Here is a 19,458-nt window from a genome sequence, read left to right as displayed (position 1 = left end):
ACACAGCCTGTATTCAGAGACTGTGCGTTTGTAACAAGCCGTCAGGATTTCTGTCCATTTGTGATGTCACAAATATACAATATCTAGACCATGACTCGGTTTTAAACATTCTAAATGTGTCCCAGTTTATTTCCTGTTGCAGTGTATGTAAATAACATCAGCTGACAGGAAGTAAACATGGACCCAAGCTGTTGCCTAGCAACGTAATTCCGTTGCAATTCCGTTGAAATGCACTAAAACGGAGCGTTTCAGACAGAGGGTGAATACAGGTACAGTATATTCAGACAGACAGTATGAGGAAAATAAAGTGTTTTTTGAACATTAAAGCATGTTCTATTAGAAACACAAAATACAAGTATGAACCTGAAAATGAGCACGATGTGGGACCTTTAAAGCTGCAGTAGGAAACAATATTTTTGGCATCATTGGGCAAGAATCCCATAATAACCTTTCATCATATTGTAAGTGTTCTGAGAGAAAACTAGACTTCTGCTCCTCCTCATGGCTCTGTTTTCAGGCTTTAGTAAATCTAGCTCATGACGGGAGACTTTGACCAATCACAGGTCAGTTCAGAGAGAGAGAGCGAGCGTTCCTATTGGCTGTGCTCCGGCTGGTGGGCGGGGCTTGGTATCTCCTCAACTTGATCACTACAAGATGATTCTGAGAACATGTGAGGAGAGAAATAGACATTACAGAAACAGAATATTGATTCATATGTGAAAATATGATTTGTGGCTTCTGGACGCCGACAGTAACGTTAATATTACCGTTGCTTAGCAGCGGCGTTCTCACCACTTAACCACTTGAACGCCACGCACACATGGTGTACACGACTTCCCGTGTTGTAAACACGAGCTCACCAGTTTCACCTGAAGGCACCATCTGTTCCAGATAAGAGAACAAAGTCTTGTCGTTGCCTTTAAAAGGTCTTTGTCCACACTGTTAATTACAGTTGTTGCATTAGAACAACTGTCGCAGACAAGAAGCTCCTATCTGTGTTTCAGTTGAGGTCTCGTTTAATAACAGCATCTGTCTGTTCTAGTTCATGTTTGCAGACACCATCTCTTAATGGAATAGTTTCACTGCTCAACATCCATCCAATGAGTCCAACTTTGGTTCCATCACAGTGTGAAATGAAATCTTTATTGTAGGCACAAGTTACAGAAGATCTACTGACGAATGAAATGACCAAACAACCAAAAACCCAGCAGGGAAAAAGGAGCACGTTATTATCACGTTAACTAATTAAAACTTAATTAATAACTTCAGAAAATTAGCAATAAGAAGGCAGTCCCAAAACATATAGAAATATCAGGAGCTCTCTATCGCAGGTCTTCATCACCAACAACACATCGGAAGTTATCCCAAGTAAATGATTATAAAATGTTGAAACCAAACCACAAGAGCTTGAAAATGAATTCACTTTTCCTCCAAACTTCAGTGAATCACCTTCAGAGTGAAAGTCCACACAGGCTTCCACGACGGGATTTATCATTTAAAGATATCAATAAGTGATGTGAGTCTCTGAAACAGCCAGATATTATAGAGATTCATCATCACACTCCAGCTTCTTGCTTTTGCTTCAGCCTAAGATCTGAAAAACCCCGGATCCACCTTACGGAGAGCAGCGATCAGAACTGAGCTGGCTTCAGTTCCCTTTCTTCGTACCGTGTCGATCAGTTTTCGTGCTTTATCTGCCCTGGAATTTGTTCTAATTGAATCCATTTCCTCATCGTTTATAACGTAACGCTGAAAGAGTTCATCCAGAAGCTTGTTCAGATTAGGATCAGACATTCCCTCTATAAACTTTGTTCGAACCAACCGCAGCCTCTCATCTGCTGGGACGCTGTCCTCTGCTGGGATGCTGTCCTCCGGTGGGACGCTGTCCTCTGGTGGGACGCTGTCCTCTGCTGGGACGTTCCTCTGAGGGATTTCCATTGTTAGATCTGGGAGATAACCAGGGAAAAAAACAACAATGACTTTTAAAGAGCAATTCAACTGAAATGAAACGTCATGTTTCTGTACAGCAACATGTCTGCTCTGTCAATCAGTTGTTCTGTGTTCAAAATCAGAAACCAAAAGGGAGACATTCATATTTTATATGTTTTGGTTTCATGATTCTTCTCTGTGGTGAGTGCATGTTCTCCCCGTGTCGCCTTTGTTTTGGCTGACAAGTCGCACTCGAACACACCGCAAAGACGACAGCCGGCGGTCAGTTAGCTCGTACGTTCTGCTCCTGGTGAGAGGAAATAACTCTCCACACCAGCAGGCGGCGGTAGTCTGTATCCATCACTCAGAAAGGGAAACAGGAAGAGCGAGGACGGAGGATATACAAGCCGTTGTTATGATACGTACATGAAACAAAGCGGACCATTTTCACACCGCTCTCACTCACCACTCAGCTTCATTCCAGATGTTCATGTCGCTGTGAGAATATGGTACCGTCGGGTATCCACATGTTGACGTTGGTAGAGTAGTGTAACGTAATGTGTTCGTAGCGAATGAGAAATAATCCTGATCTCAAAACTGATCAAAATAATAAAAGGTAATCTTTACCTGTCAGACACACTTCACGTCTCCAGACGTGGTCTGTCCTCTTTTGATCCTTGACCGTCAAAGTCACTTTCTCTGGGATCGTAGTCATTAAAACCTCAAATGTAGGATGGTAATTTGGTCCATAATCCGAGTCATATGGTGCACGCTGAAAACCATAAGCATCGCGTCATTTTCAGTCTGGTTAAAAATGTTTATCTGGTTCTTTCTTAATTGTGAATCTATTTTCAACATGCAGCCAAAATTATATTGATGATAATTCTGCGACTTGACTCACATCAGGTTGTATTGTGAAGCCCTCAGGTTCACAGTGGAGACTGTAACTTTGACCAAAGTTGAAAAGACACTTGGCAGAGATCTTGATGTTCTTAGCACCTCTTTGTCGGGCCTCAACCTTCAGAAACAGAACATTTTTAATATGCCGTTTATGCTCATATTGTCGAGTACACTTAAAAACAACAAATGTTGACCAAAGTGCCTCACAGAGTGATGAGAATCAGAATCAAATAAAACACAGAAATAATTAACAGGATGCAAGTAAATTAATAAAAGTGAAGAATAAATAATTCTGGATTAAAATCCCCAAAACATGACAGCATCCAATAAATAAATAAAAACAGTGTGTGACCAGTCTTCAAGGTGACTACTGACAGACTAAAGAAAAGAGACGGGTCTTAAGACAGGTTTGAAGTTATCAATGGAGGAGGGAGATGTAATGGTGAGGGGGAAACTGTTCCTCCATTCAGGACCAACAACCTAAAGAGCCCAATCAGCCCGGGATTCTAACTGGGAGCGTGGAGTCAGCAGATCTGAGGGGTCTGGAGGTGGAATAGGGGACCTGGTTTCAGTCCATGCAGAGCTTTAGAAAGAAATCAAAGTGCCTTAAAATCAACTCCGTCCTTCACTGGTAACCAGTGAATAGAAGCCAACACACCAGTGCAGGGAGATATGGTCTCTCTTCCTGCTGCCAGTAATGAGTCATTTTAAACCAGACAGGCTGTCTGGCTGGAAGAAATAAAAGCATGAACTAGGATCCTTTTCAGACAGGAAGGATTTGAATTTTGTGAGATCTTTTGTTGATCAGATTTTAAACCTGAATCAAAGATAACAAAGATGAACCCAGATTTCTTGGGTGGGAATTGACATTCGATGACAGAGGCCCAAGAGGGTTGATTGTGGTGTCTGCAGGGCCAAAGATAAGGACCTAAGTTTTATTCTGGTTTAGTTGCAGGAATCTTTTTGCCACGGAGCATTTTGCATCCTTAATGCACTTCACAAGGGAGTAAGAACGGCACGGGTCACCAGGGCTGCAGTCCAAAAGTCAAAAAATTACGTCCTAACGTCTTTTCCTGACCACTTCTCCTTGACCTCGATGGAAACGTCATGAGGTCAAGGAAAGATGAGAAGGAGAATTCAGAAGGACGTAGGAAAAGACAACCATGGTGTTCAGAGAATCTGACTGCTCTTTCACTTTAAGCTCCGTCATTATGATGCGACGGCGGCGGATGTTAATGACGCAGGTCTGCTGTGATGAAACTACAATGATCTGAAGATGGACTACAAAAGGTGCTGCTTCCCAACACGCATTGTTAAACAGCTCTTTCAGTGACAGACTGCTTCACCCGCGGTGTGTTAAAGAGAGATACCACAGGTCCTCCTGCTGCTGGAATACTTTACATCGAGAGATAATAAAGATTATCTGACCTTCTTTCAAGTTCTACAGCGTAGGTTAACTTAAATTAGCAGCAATAGCAAGTTCTTAAAATTAACACTATAAAGGCTTAAAGTGTTAATAATCAAAATCTCTCAAATAACAATTCCAACCACAATGTACTTGTTTAAAAGTACAGCTGGACTTCTACTCCTGTGGAAGACTAGGTGTGTAGAATGTAAACACTTTTGGTTTGTTTAGAAGTGGAATATGAAATTTTTGGTTTTGACCAAAAATTATGCTGAAAATTAATATTGCACAATTATGAATAATATGCCAACAATAATACTATGCCTCACACAGGGCACCAAATGTAGGGATTTGGTAGGAACAGGTTTGGTTATTAGCAAATGAATTAATAATAATAATAGAATTATTAGTATTAATAAAAATTATCAATAAACATTAATAATAAACGGGGCACCACCCTGGAATCAGGGACCAGTAACCAAAACGTTAATATAGTCTCATTAAATATACTAAACTATCAATTTGGAACTTTGATTAATAATTAAATTAATAACTATAACCAAAATAGATAGCAACGGTTGAAGGATATTGGAGTTCTTGACATAGCAGAGGTTGGCATTATTCACTCTTGTACAACATTAAACAGACCAGCATGTATATTCCACAAACATTTATTTACAAGATAATAAAGGTTTAAAACACAATATTAATCAAACTAAATAACTAAACTAAACAAACCAAACAAAGTGTGTGTGTGTGTGTGTGTGTGTGTGTGTGTGTGTGTGTGTGAGAGAGAGAGAGAGGGAGAGAGACAAGATGGCTGGCTACTTGTCTCAAGATGTCTGCATGTGCCTACAGACAAAATGGCGAGCACTGTAAAACTACAAAGATGGCGGGATCAAAGATGGCCGCCAACATGTCACCACATGGCCTCTTTGTTCTTCGGAGCACATGTGCTCAGGAAGGACAGAGAAGGGGGGTGATGTGGGGGTTTGAGATTATCTGAATGTGTATGTTTATGTTTAAAACTAATTCACAGTTTCTGTATGTGATCTTAATGTGTGTCAGATAATGCAGTGGGTTAGAAAAGATGGTTAGTTTGCATGCAAGACCTTGTCTATGTGAAGCATAAACTAAACACATCAGATGTGGCGAAGCCAGCTACCCAAATATCTTAACTACAACAATATCACAACAGTCAAACTCAATGAATAACATTAAACATATCAATACAGGTACATTCCAGAAATCAAAGTTGAACAGTCTTGCTCAGCCATGTATAATTACTAATGCTAAGATAAGCCCAGTGCGTTACCAATCCATGGACAAAAAGGTTGGTAATTGCATGTGCTGAAGTTGTGGTTTCAAGTCAAAGATGTTGTCTTTGCTGTGCTCAAATCAAGTTGTGCAGATTGGAGGAAGCTGGTCGCTCCAATACTTTCTTCCCAGCAGCTATATAGCTTGGTGCTAACTTCCTTGCGGTTGTTGCTTGAAGTTAGTTGGTAAAAGGCAGGCACTCGCGTCTTCTGCCTTAGAAGAACGTTCCTTGTGTTTATGTCTGTTTCCTAAGAGGCCATAGATCAGAGCAGAGCTGCTTCTACAGCTTCTGGTCTGGAGAGAAGAGCAGCAGCTCACCTCTCGCAGGTCAGCAGAGGTGAGGAGAAGGTGAAGAAAGAGGAGGAACAAAGAGATTCCTCTGGTTTTGTCCTGGGTGAATTTCACAAGTATGTGTGAATGCTACAGTAGCCAATGGCTACTGAGCTGAGTCCTCAGCCAATGGCTACTGAGCTGAGTCCATGGTTGGAGATACTCAATGGGTGCATGACTCAAGGATCCTGAGAAGCGTAGTTCATTGTCTTTGCCACCATTTGGTAATGGTGGGTCCCAACATTGATTATTTGTTAATTGATTGTTTTATTTGTTATTCTGGTTTAGTTTTTTACTGAGGTATTTCTTACATGTTCCAAATAAATAATTAATTAAAAATAAAGTGAAACGAAATGGTTGTCACTGTCCACTCATATTATACATGAATCCCAATTAGTATATGAACGTAGGAAAATAATATGCAAGATAAGCATATTGTTTGTTATCATGAACGGCCGAATGGTGCGTCGCTTTAAATGCTGCGGCCGCAAGGAACTGTGGGATGTTATTCTCTCCTTTCCTTTGGTAAAGGATACTCCAGTGTATCCTCTGCTAAAGGAGATAAGAAAGGAAGCATTGAAGCTCCTTTCCTCAGCATTTAGAGCATTCAAACAGCTCTCATCATGGCTGCTACTGAGAGACTGAGAGGGTCATTTCACTCCGTTAGGAACCTTCCTGAGAGAAAAAGGACTATTGGACCGTAGACCCGGTTCCAGTGGGAGGTACAGTTGGGTGTTATAAAAAATAAAATATGGCCTAATATGGAATCTTGTGGTACTCTGTATGAGATGGTGCAGAGGGAGAGGACACTTCATGCTGGTCCACACTAACAGATGTTTCAGATCTTACCAGATGTGTAAAATGTGAGAGAGCCCACACATAGCGACATGTTGTGTTAAATTTAACGGGTTAGTTCCTGTAGTGTGTGGAAAGAAACAGCAACAGCACACACTAACAGATTCATTCATCAACAACAAGAGTCCCACTAAAAAAACACAGAAATCTCTCTAAATCTCTGAGATCAGACGAGACTTTACTGTAAACCAACATGGCCGACGACGGGCAGGAAGAAATAGTGATGTTAGTTTTTACTTTGTACTGAACACTGAGGAAGGATGGACGGATGAAGACACGGAGACACGTTAAATAAACACTAATCAACACGTTGGTCCTCCATCTCTGAGCTCCATCTCACTACTACTTTATGCTTCACGTTTAGCATTAGCTCATGCGTTAGCCGCGGCCGCCATGACGGCGGTGGTCGTCCTTCCTTCTTCAGTCAGCTTGGTTCTCTATTGGCTGTCGTTCTTTCCCACGTGACTGCGTCATCTGCTGTCCTCGGGGTTCCCCACACACAACAGGAGATCCCATCGGAAATATTCAACATGTTTAATATTTGAAATCGTTGCGTCCAGGATGGACTTCAGAGCCGATCAGAGGATGTAAACAACACTCTGAATATACCTCACACCACAGGAACATCTGGAAAGATCATCTTTAGAACCATCAATCAATCAGGGCTTTGCTGACGATGGTCAGGAGGAATCAGGACTAAACTCAGCTGATTCATGTGTAGTGTGGACCCGGCATCAATCAGTTCTAACAAAGGCTGATCTGTCTTGGGGGGTAGGAGGACAACCACTGAAGAGCATGTCCCTCTTATCCAACACCACAAGTGTGTCACAGCCGTGTGCATCACTTTTTAGTGTCCCCTGGAAACAGTTTTCCTCGTCGTCGGTGCTTCTTGCAGCAGCTTTCTGTATTTGGTTGTTTCCCTATTTACAGGATTTGTTGTCACGTTGGTGAAGATGTTTTCTTAATTAGCTTGTAAAACACAATTAAATTTAGTCTATTTGCTTGTGTTTTTTAAAAGTTGCAGTTTGTTGAGCTCTCATGGCCACCGTACCTTTAGGCCACTGTTTACTATTTACACCACCTGGTGGAAGGATCACGAATGACAATGGCAGACAGAAAGGCAGCGCCGAGAGCAAAACACAGAGAGATTATGACAGATGGCTTTACCTCGGTTACATCGACGTTGCTGTTCAGCAGAAAGACATCAAGTACTTGTTGTGTTCTTGTGGGAGGTCGGAGGAACAGCAGAACTTGGCCATTTATCGGCCATATGAGGTTCTGAATTCTAAGAATCGTATTCCAGATCAGGCCAAAGGCAGCGAGGTGAGAGATCTTCACAACCACATGAGTGTCTGTAATCTCCAGCGGCTCCAAGATGCTCATTTCATCATCAGAGATGTGAGCGACAGACAACAGGCCGTCACAGAGCAATGCTGTGAAAGCAAAGAGCTGTTAAACTTTTGTTTTAATGCCAACAGGTTCATCTACCCAATTCATTTCTTACCACTTGCCACAATCTATTGCCTCTAACTCTGGAGCATCCCGAGGATGTGCCACTTCACCTCTATTCTTTACCTCCTATTTTTGAATTCATTATTATTTTACTGTTCCAGGTGTGATCTGTGTGGATGTGTGCATTTAGCGTTGTGCATAAAATCCATTACATTTATATATATATATATATATATATATATATATATTTTCACACGTCACCGAATGCAGCTAATCTCAACAAAGTTCACATTAATAAACATTTTTGCAATTTTACTGATTACTTTTGAACAATGTCTTTACCTTCCTTTGTGTCACAGTGTTGGAGGTGGAGCTGACGGAGAGCAGCATCCTCAGAACACTTGATGTTGAACAGCGGCCCTGCGGCCATTTTGCCAGCTGATTGGAGGAAGCTCTCATCCCATTGGACGGTCCTGTACAGTAGCTCCGCCTCCTGAGCCATGACAAACACCAGTCCAGTCAAAGCACACTGGAACACACCTGGACCAGGACACCTGAAGCTGTAGGACAAAGAGGGCCAAACTGATATAACCAGCATTTATTGGCCTGTTAGTCTCTCTCTTTTAGTCGAGGCCTCAGCAAGGAAACGAGGTTGGTTGGGATATGACATGCTTTCTTTAAAGTTGGTGGGACATATCACCACCATACACATCTTTATCTGTGCTTATAAACTGGAGCCAAACAGCTCCATGTTGAAATCTAATTTCTGATGTTGAGGTTGAACCATGGCCTGCTCCTGGGCAGGATGCTAGCGCAGAGTTCGTTAGTTTGCTGCCACCTCAACCCAAACCTGTTGAAGGAAAAACAGAATCCTTTTTAAGAGGCAAAGCCTGTTTTAAAAAGAACGTTATCACTTATGTATCATCAGGGTTGTATCTGTTGACCTTGACAGATGAGACTTAACACCCTTCAGGGTTGGTGATATGTTCAAATCAATATCACCACATTAACAAGGCAAAAGTGAGCATGGCTCACATACCCCCCCCCCGCTCACTGCTTGACCCCTACTAAAGAAGGACCAAAGGTTTCGCTCTTTTGGAAAATGTTGTACACCCTGGACTTCTAACCCCCAAAAGACACAACTAGACCACACTGTCAACCATCACACCAAATTTGAAGTTCGTAAGTTAAATAGTTTCCGAGTTCTGCTCTGAAAATGAAAGTGTGACGGACGGAAGAACGGACACGCGGAGCGCTATATAACCCCGACTACGTTGTCGCGGGGGTATAATAAAGACAATATTACAATATCGGTATGTATGTCCATATATCAAGCATATGCAAATTCACATATAAACTAGTCAAAATAATCTTGAATGCAAACTGAGCCTCAACACAAATTATTACTATATATTAGGGCTGTCAATCCATTCAGATATTTAATTATGATTAATCGCAAATTAATCACACATTTTTTATCTGTTCAAAATGTCCCTTAAAGGGAGATATGTCAAGTATTTAACACTCTTATCAACATGGGAGTGGACAAATATGCTGCTTTATGCAAATGTATTTTCATTCACATATCTGGAGGTCAGAGGTCAAGGGACCCCTTTGAAAATGGACATGACAGTTTTTCCTCTCCAAAATGTAGCGTAAGTTTGGAGCGTTATTTAACCTCCTTCATGACGAGCTAGTATGACATGGTTGGTACCGATAGATTCATCAGGTTTTAGAGTTTCATATGAGCCCACTACAACCTCTGAAAGATCGATTGCATTAATGCGTTAAAGAAATTAGTGGCGTTAAAACGGTTTTGCGGTAACTTCGACAGCCCTACTATATATGATTCTTTCTTTGTGGGGATTTTTAGTTCTCTATATCTGTAGAATATGATATGCCTTTGGGTTGAAACTATTCAGATATACCAACTTGCTGTTCAATGTGCCTTACATTAGATTATGTTCTATATACAGCAAGGCCTCGTCTATTACAGGGTTCCTACACATTTTACATTTCAGAGACTTCCAGACTTCTCTGTAGATTTTTCAGACCATATTTGACTTTGTGACTCGGGGTTCAGAGGACGCTGTGACAAGACTACAGTGCTTCAGTAGTATTTTGTTCTATGACATAAAATACATCAATAAATATCCCACTGGTGAATTTTGAAGCTTTTACGTGTCTTAAAAAAGGCGGTTGTTAGACGTCATCACGCCGTCTCGTCCTCCTTTACAGCCTCGTTGTGTCTACTCGCCTTCATGTGACTGCGGTGTAGTTTGTTTACAGCCTAACGTTAGCTTTTTCCTTCTGAGGCCGGCACTACGAAGCAGGAGTTAGGGTCAGTGAGGTAACTTCAGGGTTAACCCTTCAGGGTTTTCAGTCCTACGATGGTGGTTCACTTCTTACCGGGGTAGATTGCCATGGTAACTGATGCTGAACACCTGACCTGCTCCGCAGCAAGTTATGTTCCAGATAAGAGATCAACTGGTATAAAAGCACCGCCTACTGACCATTGGCTGTTAGAGGAGGGAACCAGAGTGATGCTAACTTCCTGGTTGTTCTACAGAAATACGTCATCCCTGCAGCGCTCTATTGGTGTTGTTCATTCCTTATTAAACTCTCATCATTTGGAACCTTCAACTTAGTGAAGGATTCAGTGGGAGGAAGACTTGGGGACACAGTTTCCTGATAACGTTTAGAAGAAGGCTTCAGATAGGGTACATTCCTCTTCAATTTCCTGACGACATACAATTATCCAGGTCAAAGGTTTCACACCGTCTCCACTGGTCTAAAGTAAAGCTAGCCAAGTCCATGTCTGGTGTGGATCCTGTGTGTGAGCGATGCAGGCTAGCACCAGCCACCCTGTCACACTGAGTTGGTTTTGTCCAAAACTAAATATAGTTTCTGGCAATCAATATGACACACTCTGGGTCCAGAGTTTATACGATTACCTGTATGAAGATCCAGCTGTCTGCTCAGGTGAGAAGGATGTTGGAGCCTGGAATCAAAAAAGGAACAGAATTAGTTATTTTAATAGAAATACCAACTTGTCTTAGTGTTTAATAAAGTGATGAAATACTAGAGCCACACTGACAATACTCAACTCAAGCACCCTGTATGAGTCAGAGAGGAAATGACTTCAATGGAGTGACAGTGTGAGGTGTGTTAGAGAAGACTACACAGAAGGACAACTACACCAAGAACATGGCTCTCAATAATCACCATGTATTTAGCTCCTGATTTACTAACACACCAGATCCAGTACCAGTACCAGTACCAGCACCAGCACCAGCTCCAGCTCCAGTACCAGTACCAGCACCAGCACCAGCACCAGCTCCAGCTCCAGTACCAGTACCAGTACCAGTACCAGCACCAGCACCAGGACGGATCGCGGTGCTGCCAGCGACGAGAGCTCAGAGGCCAAGTTTAGTAAATAAATGATAGTTCAGTGATCTTTACTCCACACTATTAACATCTGCAGGTGAATGCAGTTTGAAGCCGTGGGCACACTGCCCGCTTCAGGCTCGCCTGACGGCAGCGTCGCGTCGTGGCCGCGTGATGCACACCTAGGGTGTTCACACTAGACGTGAGTTAGCTGCCTGTCGGGAGCGTATCTGCTACCTGTCAGCTGTGTTTTTGCTGCTGCTGACAGCCCTTTCTTTCTACATAGAGTTTGCCTTTTAATGGCCATTTAACTTCATGATAAATATAATTTATATTTATTTTAGACAGAGAAAGGTTCAGAAACGTGTGGTAATTAGTAAATAATAGTAATAATCCACAATTAAAACTCCATACTGTATTCATTTATGATGCTTTCCAAGTTCCACATCACTGTCCAGCACATATTTCAGAATAAAAGCCTCGTGTTAACAAATGAAGGAATTCTGTGTAAAGAAAACCCGCTTTAGGGCTTTTATTTCGAAATGAAAGCAGGAAGTGTTGATTTAAAAACAAGTTTACTTAACTTTACTTTTTTTTCATCTCCGTAACATATTCTACAGATAAACCTCGAAACTGTAGTAAAGTCTTGCTGGTATGAAGTTAATATACAGTCACTAGATCACTTTCACTGTCTGTGACATATTCTACAGATGTCTAGACATGTAAACTGTATTATGTAGCTGGTATGATGTTCATATACTGTCAATAGATCACCTTCACTGTCTGTTGCTACTGGGACACGCAGCCGAGACGCGAGAGGCTCGCGTGTAAAATAGGCGAGCCTTCTATTCTATAAAATAGACGCGCGTCTGACGCGTCTCATGCGGGCAGTGTGTCCACTCTAACCTGTTAACATGGACGCCGAAATAAAAAAACAACACGCCACGCGAGACTCACGCGAGCCTGATGCGGGCAGTGTGTCCACCACTTTAGTCATTAAATAAATGTCTGCCTGCAGGTGTAATACACTACAGTTCTTCAGTGGTAGATCCTTGATAAATGTCCAAGTAAAGTCCTCCATGGTTCATACTGGAGGATTTCACACCGTACAACTGCTCCTTTCTCACCTTTTCGTCGTCCTCAGGTAGCTTTATTCCCTCATTCAGTTTGACATCTGAGTCACATGAAAGTGAAAGAGAAAAAATGAATATTGTTCAAATAGACGTGATCTTAACATCTGGAACAAAGATGGAACTGAGTAACAGTTTTGTTGTACAATGAGGACATTCTGATTTTAAGATCAGATGTGAATGTACAATAGTTTGATGAATGGGGGAAGTTGTTTCAATACTCACACTCTTTGTGTCCGGCAGCTGTGTAGTCCTTCTTGTCGATCCTGTAGAGATCAACACAGACAGAAAAGTTATAGAACAAGTTTAAAATAATTGTCCGTTCTTTGAGTTAGCATCAATCTATCAGAATGAAATGCTTCTCATCATATCTGCACCATGAAGACTACAACTGACTGCTGACAATCATGTTCTGGTCCTACATTAAAGGAAAGAACTAGTCATTAGTCTAGATCCAACACACATCAAAAGAAAACACAACTAACTACACTTTTCACTCGACTGTAAATTCACACGTCTGTAAAAACATTGCTGACTGACTGTAAAATGTTGCTTTGCATTATCAGCTGGCTTTTTGTCGATTCCCAGTAGAGATACCTTGAATCCCAGTAGAAGGACCTCTGGTAATTTGGCTGTGAGGGTTCTCATCCTTGTTGCTGCACTAGCAACTCTTAAGCTTTGTTTGTACTCACGTGAGACGCCATGGCGAGGGCCTGCGTAGATGACGAGCACGCTACGAGCATACACAGAGGCGTTTATGCTCAGAGCGTTGTTCGCTGCAGTATGCTCCGAAACGCCATGAGGCGTACAAACAAGATATCAAGTGGATCAACAAGAAGTCAACGAGTGGTACCGGAGAGGAAGGTAGGTTGCCTGGCAACAGTAGTAAACACCGACGTACGTACCGCCAAACATTACATCTGTGTACTGTAATTATTACTGTGACCTCCTGACCTCCAAGTCTAAATGACTTCCTGTCTCTCGGTGCTTCCCCTCGGGTCGCCGCTCTTTACATCAGACCTTTTTATCTTTAACAAAACGATCTCTCAGATTCTTTCACAGCCTGCAGCAGAAAACCTCTTTTTACCCAGCGTGAGGAATATTTCATTATTATAATATTTAATGACATGTGACTGTCTCTGTGGTCATGTGACTGTCCCTGTGGTCATGTGACTGTCTCTGTGGTCATGTGACTGTCTCTGTGGTCATGTGACTGTCCCGTGATCATGTGACTGTCTCTGTGGTCATGTGACTGTCTCTGTGGTCATGTGACTGTCCCCGTGGTCATGTGACTGTCTCTGTGGTCATGTGACTGTCTCCGTGATCATGTGACTGTCTCCGTGGTCATGTGACTGTCCCCGTGGTCATGTGACTGTCTTTGTGGTCATGTGACTGTCCCTGTGATCATGTGACTGTCTCCTTGGTCATGTGACTGTCCCCATGGTCATGTGACTGTCTCCGTGGTCATGTGACTGTCCCCGTGGTCATGTGACTGTCTTTGTGGTCACGTGACTGTCCCCGTCGTCATGTGACTGTCCCCGTGGTCATGTGACTGTTCCCGTGATCATGTGACTGTCTCGTGATCATGTGACTGTCTCTGTGGTCATGTGACTGTCCCGTGGTCATGTGACTGTCTCGTGATCATGTGACTGTCTCTGTGGTCATGTGACTGTCCCAGTGGTCATGTGACTGACCCTATGGTCATGTGACTGTCTCTGTGGTCATGTGACTGTCCCTGTGACTGTCCCGAGGTCATGTGACTGTCCCTGTGACTGTCTCCGTGGTCATGTGACTGTCTCTGTGGTCATGTGATTGTCTCTGCGGCCAATTGACTGTCTCCGTGGTCATGTGACTGTCTCTGTGGTCATGTGACTGTCCCGTGGTCATGTGACTGTCTCTGCGGTCTCTCAGTGAACAGTTGTAAAGATGTCTTTACAGGCAAAGCTGCTCGGCCAGTCTTCCCTCGAAGGCGTCCATGTTGAAATGAAAGACGGCGCACGCAGTCGGCGCGTGGTTACAGAATCCACAACAACTTACGGAGCCTTCGCACACCACGCAAAAGTCACGATGACGTAATTTCCTGGCGAGCGCACCTCACGCCGGCTTCACAACTTCACCATAAACCAGGCTTTACTGGTTGGTTGTCCACACAGTGGAGCTGCAGAGATACCCCACGGGAGTAACACACTGACTGTTGAGTGTTTAGTGCAATACTGCTGGAACCAGCATGGACCAACTCCGACTGTCTACTTACTCCAGAGACTCCACTCTAAAGCGTGGACTCTCCACAAGATCACACAGCACCTTCACTCCTGAATTCTTCAGCTTGTTGAGGCTCAGATCCAGCTCTCTCAGATGGGAGGGGTTGGACTTCAGAGTTGAGTCCAGAGAAGCAGAGCTGATCTCTGACAAACTGCAGAGACTCAATCTGAATAAAGAATAAATGATGTAAGTTTAGAAGACAACGTTCCAGCTTGAAATCATTCAATGTTTAATAATGTGTTCAGAGCTGAAGAAGGTTTAGAACGTAGAAGTTTAGAAAATGTAAACTCCAAACACCTGAAGCCAACAGGATGCAGGTTAAAAACTGTAAAATACAAACAGTGAAACAGAGCTCTCCTTCATTCATTCTCTTCAGGCTGACGTGCTTGCGGTAAGAGTATTGCCTCATTTCCGGTTGCCTGTCTTTCTGTGTACTGCTAGTGTTCTGTAGCTGCTCTAGCACATCCAGGGCAATATAGTTCTACTCTTTATTACAGCGGCTAATTACCCGCTACATTCATACTTACACTAGTTCTGCTGAAGCACTCATAACTCGCTCCTTTTTAGAGACTTCTCCATAATCCCACAGTTGATGCAAGCTATTCAGCTCTGCTAACGCTAGCTGGGCTATCGTACTGTAGCATAGCAGTAGCTTAGCAGTTAGCGATGGCTTCTCTCTCTCCCTCTCCTGCTCTCTCCTGCTCTGTGTGTCTCATGTTTAGTGATTCCTCTGCCTCCTTTAGTGATAATGGTACATGTATTAAATGTAGTGCACTTGCTGCATTGGAGGCGAGGGTTAGTAAATTAGGAGCCGGTTCTGCACCATGGAAACTAAATCATTAGCTTCTGTAGTTAGCCAGCCCCTAGCCGGTGCGGGCCGACCAAGCGTAGCTCCTGCTAGCCGTCCCCCGGCAACCCCCGAGCATCCCTGGAGCCAGAGCTGCCATAGTTAACTGCATCCCTGGAGCCAGAGCTACCATAGTTAACTGCATCCCTGGAGCCAGAGCTACCATAGTTAACTGCATCCCTGGAGCCAGGGGAAGAGGAAATATACTCTATGGAAAAGCTGACCCATTATCTGAGGACTAAAGCAAGGACCCATGAACAATGCTGGGAAAATGGATTGCATACAAGAGAAAAGATGGCTCATGTTCACAGATGATCTGAAAAGAACAGATCAAAGTTTGTAATGTCAGAGTAGTGCCCCCCTTTTTTTGTTTTAGTTTTATGAGTTTATCTTTGTTTTTATGTTTGATGTGAAATTTGTTCAGTGTAATTAAACTGGAAAATACATAAATAAAAAGTTAAAAAAAAAAAAAAAAATGGTGTCTGACCCCAGAGTCTCCAGTTTACAGTGTGGACTCTCCAGAAAACCACACAGGAGCTTCACTCCTGAATCTTGCAGCTTGTTGTCATCCAGCTTCAGCTCTCTCAGATGGGAGGGGTTGGACTTCAGAGCTGAGACCAGAGAAGCACAGCTGATCTCTGACAAACTGCAGCACCACAATCTGAATAAAGAATAAATGATGTAAGTTTAGAAGACAACGTTCCAGCTTGAAATCATTCAATGTTTAATAATGTGTTCAGAGCTGAAGAAGGTTTAGAACGTAGAAGTTTAGAAAATGTAAACTCCAAACACCTGAAGCCAACAGGATGCAGGTTAAAAACTGTAAAATACAAACAGTGAAACAGAGCTCTCATTCATTCATTCTCTTCAGGCTGACGTGCTTGCGGTAAGAGTATTGCCTCATTTCCGGTTGCCTGTCTTTCTGTGTACTGCTAGTGTTCTGTAGCTGCTCTAGCACATCCAGGGCAATATAGTTCTACTCTTTATTACAGCGGCTAATTACCCGCTACATTCATACTTACACTAGTTCTGTTTAAGCACTCATAACTCGCTCCTTTTTAGAGACTTCTCCATAATCCCACAGTTGATGCAAGCTATTCAGCTCTGCTAACGCTAGCTGGGCTATCGTACTGTAGCATAGCAGTAGCTTAGCAGTTAGCGATGGCTTCTCTCTCTCCCTCTCCTGCTCTCTCCTGCTCTGTGTGTCTCATGTTTAGTTATTCCTCTGCCTCCTTTAGTGATAATGGTACATGTATTAAATGTAGTGCACTTGCTGCATTGGAGGCGAGGGTTAGTGAATTAGGAGCCGGTTCTGCACCATGGAAACTAAATCATTAGCTTCTGTAGTTAGCCAGCCCCTAGCCGGTGAGGGCCGGCCAAGCGTAGCTCCTGCTAGCCGTCCCCCGGCAACCCCCGAGCAGCCGGGAGGCTGGGTGACTGTCCGAAGGAAGCATAGTCCTAAACTGAAGCCCACGGTTCACCACCAACCACTCCACGTTTCAAACAGATTCTCCCCACTCAGCGACACACCCGCTGAGAAACCAACTCTGGTTATCGGCAGCTCTATTCTGAGAAACGTGAAGTTAAACCAGCTACCATAGTTAACTGCATCCCTGGAGCCAGAGCTACCATAGTTAACTGCATCCCTGGAGCCAGAGCTACCATAGTTAACTTCATCCCTGGAGCCAGTGCTACCATAGTTAACTGCATCCCTGGAGCCAGAGCTGCCATAGTTAACTGCATCCCTGGAGCCAGAGCTGCCATAGTTAACTGCATCCCTGGAGCCAGAGCTACCATAGTTAACTGCATCCCTGGAGCCAGAGCTGCCATAGTTAACTGCATCCCTGGAGCCAGAGCTACCATAGTTAACTGCATCCCTGGAGCCAGAGCTGCCATAGTTAACTGCATCCCTGGAGCCAGAGCTACCATAGTTAACTGCATCCCTGGAGCCAGAGCTGCCATAGTTAACTGCATCCCTGGAGCCAGAGCTGCCATAGTTAACTGCATCCCTGGAGCCAGAGCTACCATAGTTAACTGCATCCCTGGAGCCAGAGCTGCCATAGTTAACTGCATCCCTGGAGCCAGAGCTGCCATAGTTAACTGCATCCCTGGAGCCAGAGCTGCCATAGTTAACTGCATCCCTGGAGCCAGAGCTACCATAGTTAACTGCATCCCTGGAGCCAGAGCTGCCATAGTTAACTGCATCCCTGGAGCCAGAGATACCATAGTTAACTGCATCCCTGGAGCCAGAGCTACCATAGTTAACTGCATCCCTGGAGCCAGGGGAAGGGGAAATATACTCTATGGAAAAGCTGACCCATTATCTAAGGACTAAAGCAAGGACCCATGAACAATGCTGGGAAAATGGATTGCATACAAGAGAAAAGATGGCTCATGTTCACAGATGATCTGAAAAGAACAGATCAAAGTTTGTAATGTCAGAGTAGTGCCCCCCCCCCCCTTTTTTGTTTTAGTTTTATGAGTTTATCTTTGTTTTTATGTTTGATGCGAAATTTGTTCAGTGTAATAAAACTGGAAAACACATAAATAAAAAGTAAAAAACAAAAAATAAATAAATCGTGTCTGACCTCAGAGTCTCCAGTCTACAGTGTGGACTCTCCAGAAAACCACACAGCAACTTCACTCCTGAATCCTGCAGCTTGTTTTCATGCAGATCCAGCTCTCTCAGATGGGAGGGGTTGGACTTCAGAGCTGAGGCCAGAGAAGCACAGCTGATCTCTGACAAACTGCATCTCCCCAATCTGAATAAAGAATAAATGATGTAAGTTTAGAAGACAACGTTCCTGCTTGAAATCATTCAATGTTTAATAATGTGTTCAGAGCTGAAGAAGGTTTAGAACGAAGAAGTTTAGAAAATGTAAACTCCAAACACCTGAAGCCAACAGGATGCAGGTTAAAAACTGTAAAATACAAACAGTGAAACAGAGCTCTCATTCATTCATTCTCTTCAGGCTGACGTGCTTGCGGTAAGAGTATTGCCTCATTTCCGGTTGCCTGTCTTTCTGTGTACTGCTAGTGTTCTGTAGCTGCTCTAGCACATCCAGGGCAATATAGTTCTACTCTTTATTACAGCGGCTAATTACCCGCTACATTCATACTTACACTAGTTCTGCTTAAGCACTCATAACTCGCTCCTTTTTAGAGACTTCTCCATAATCCCACAGTTGATGCAAGCTATTCAGCTCTGCTAACGCTAGCTGGGCTATCGTACTGTAGCATAGCAGTAGCTTAGCAGTTAGCGATGGCTTCTCTCTCTCCCTCTCCTGCTCTCTCCTGCTCTGTGTGTCTCATGTTTAGTTATTCCTCTGCCTCCTTTAGTGATAATGGTACATGTATTAAATGTAGTGCACTTGCTGCATTGGAGGCGAGGGTTAGTGAATTAGGAGCCCGGTTCCGCACCATGGAAACTAAATCATTAGCTTCTGTAGTTAGCCAGCCCCTAGCCGGTGCGGGCCGACCAAGCGTAGCTTCTGCTAGCCGCCCCCCAGCAACCCCCGAGCAGCCGGGAGGCTGGGTGACTGTCCGAAGGAAGCATAGTCCTAAACTGAAGCCCACGGTTCACCACCAACCACTCCACGTTTCAAACAGATTCTCCCCACTCAGCGACACACCCGCTGAGAAAC

The 19,458-nt window shown here is 43.5% G+C and overlaps 1 protein-coding gene across 1 annotated transcript in view; it reads right to left on the bottom strand.

Annotated features, from left to right (window-relative positions):
• The window catches only part of LOC119480982 (NACHT, LRR and PYD domains-containing protein 12-like), a 705,305-nt gene that overhangs the window by 661,248 nt on the left and 24,599 nt on the right, over positions 1–19,458 (bottom strand). Inside the window, exons 12-17 of the mRNA XM_037757651.1 lie at positions 18,403–18,576; positions 16,302–16,475; positions 14,960–15,133; positions 12,931–12,971; positions 12,703–12,749; positions 11,143–11,189 (exon numbers count right to left, since the gene is read on the bottom strand). Coding sequence (XP_037613579.1) covers positions 11,143–11,189; positions 12,703–12,749; positions 12,931–12,971; positions 14,960–15,133; positions 16,302–16,475; positions 18,403–18,576 — 657 coding nt within the window. The remainder of the gene's footprint in view (positions 1–11,142; positions 11,190–12,702; positions 12,750–12,930; positions 12,972–14,959; positions 15,134–16,301; positions 16,476–18,402; positions 18,577–19,458) is intronic.

The sequence above is a fragment of the Sebastes umbrosus genome, chromosome 21 (assembly GCF_015220745.1).
Source record: "Sebastes umbrosus isolate fSebUmb1 chromosome 21, fSebUmb1.pri, whole genome shotgun sequence".
In the NCBI taxonomy this organism is placed as follows: Eukaryota; Metazoa; Chordata; class Actinopteri; order Perciformes; family Sebastidae; genus Sebastes; species Sebastes umbrosus.
The sequence above is the reverse complement of the archived record's forward strand: the minus strand, read 5'-3'. Positions and strand labels throughout refer to the sequence as shown.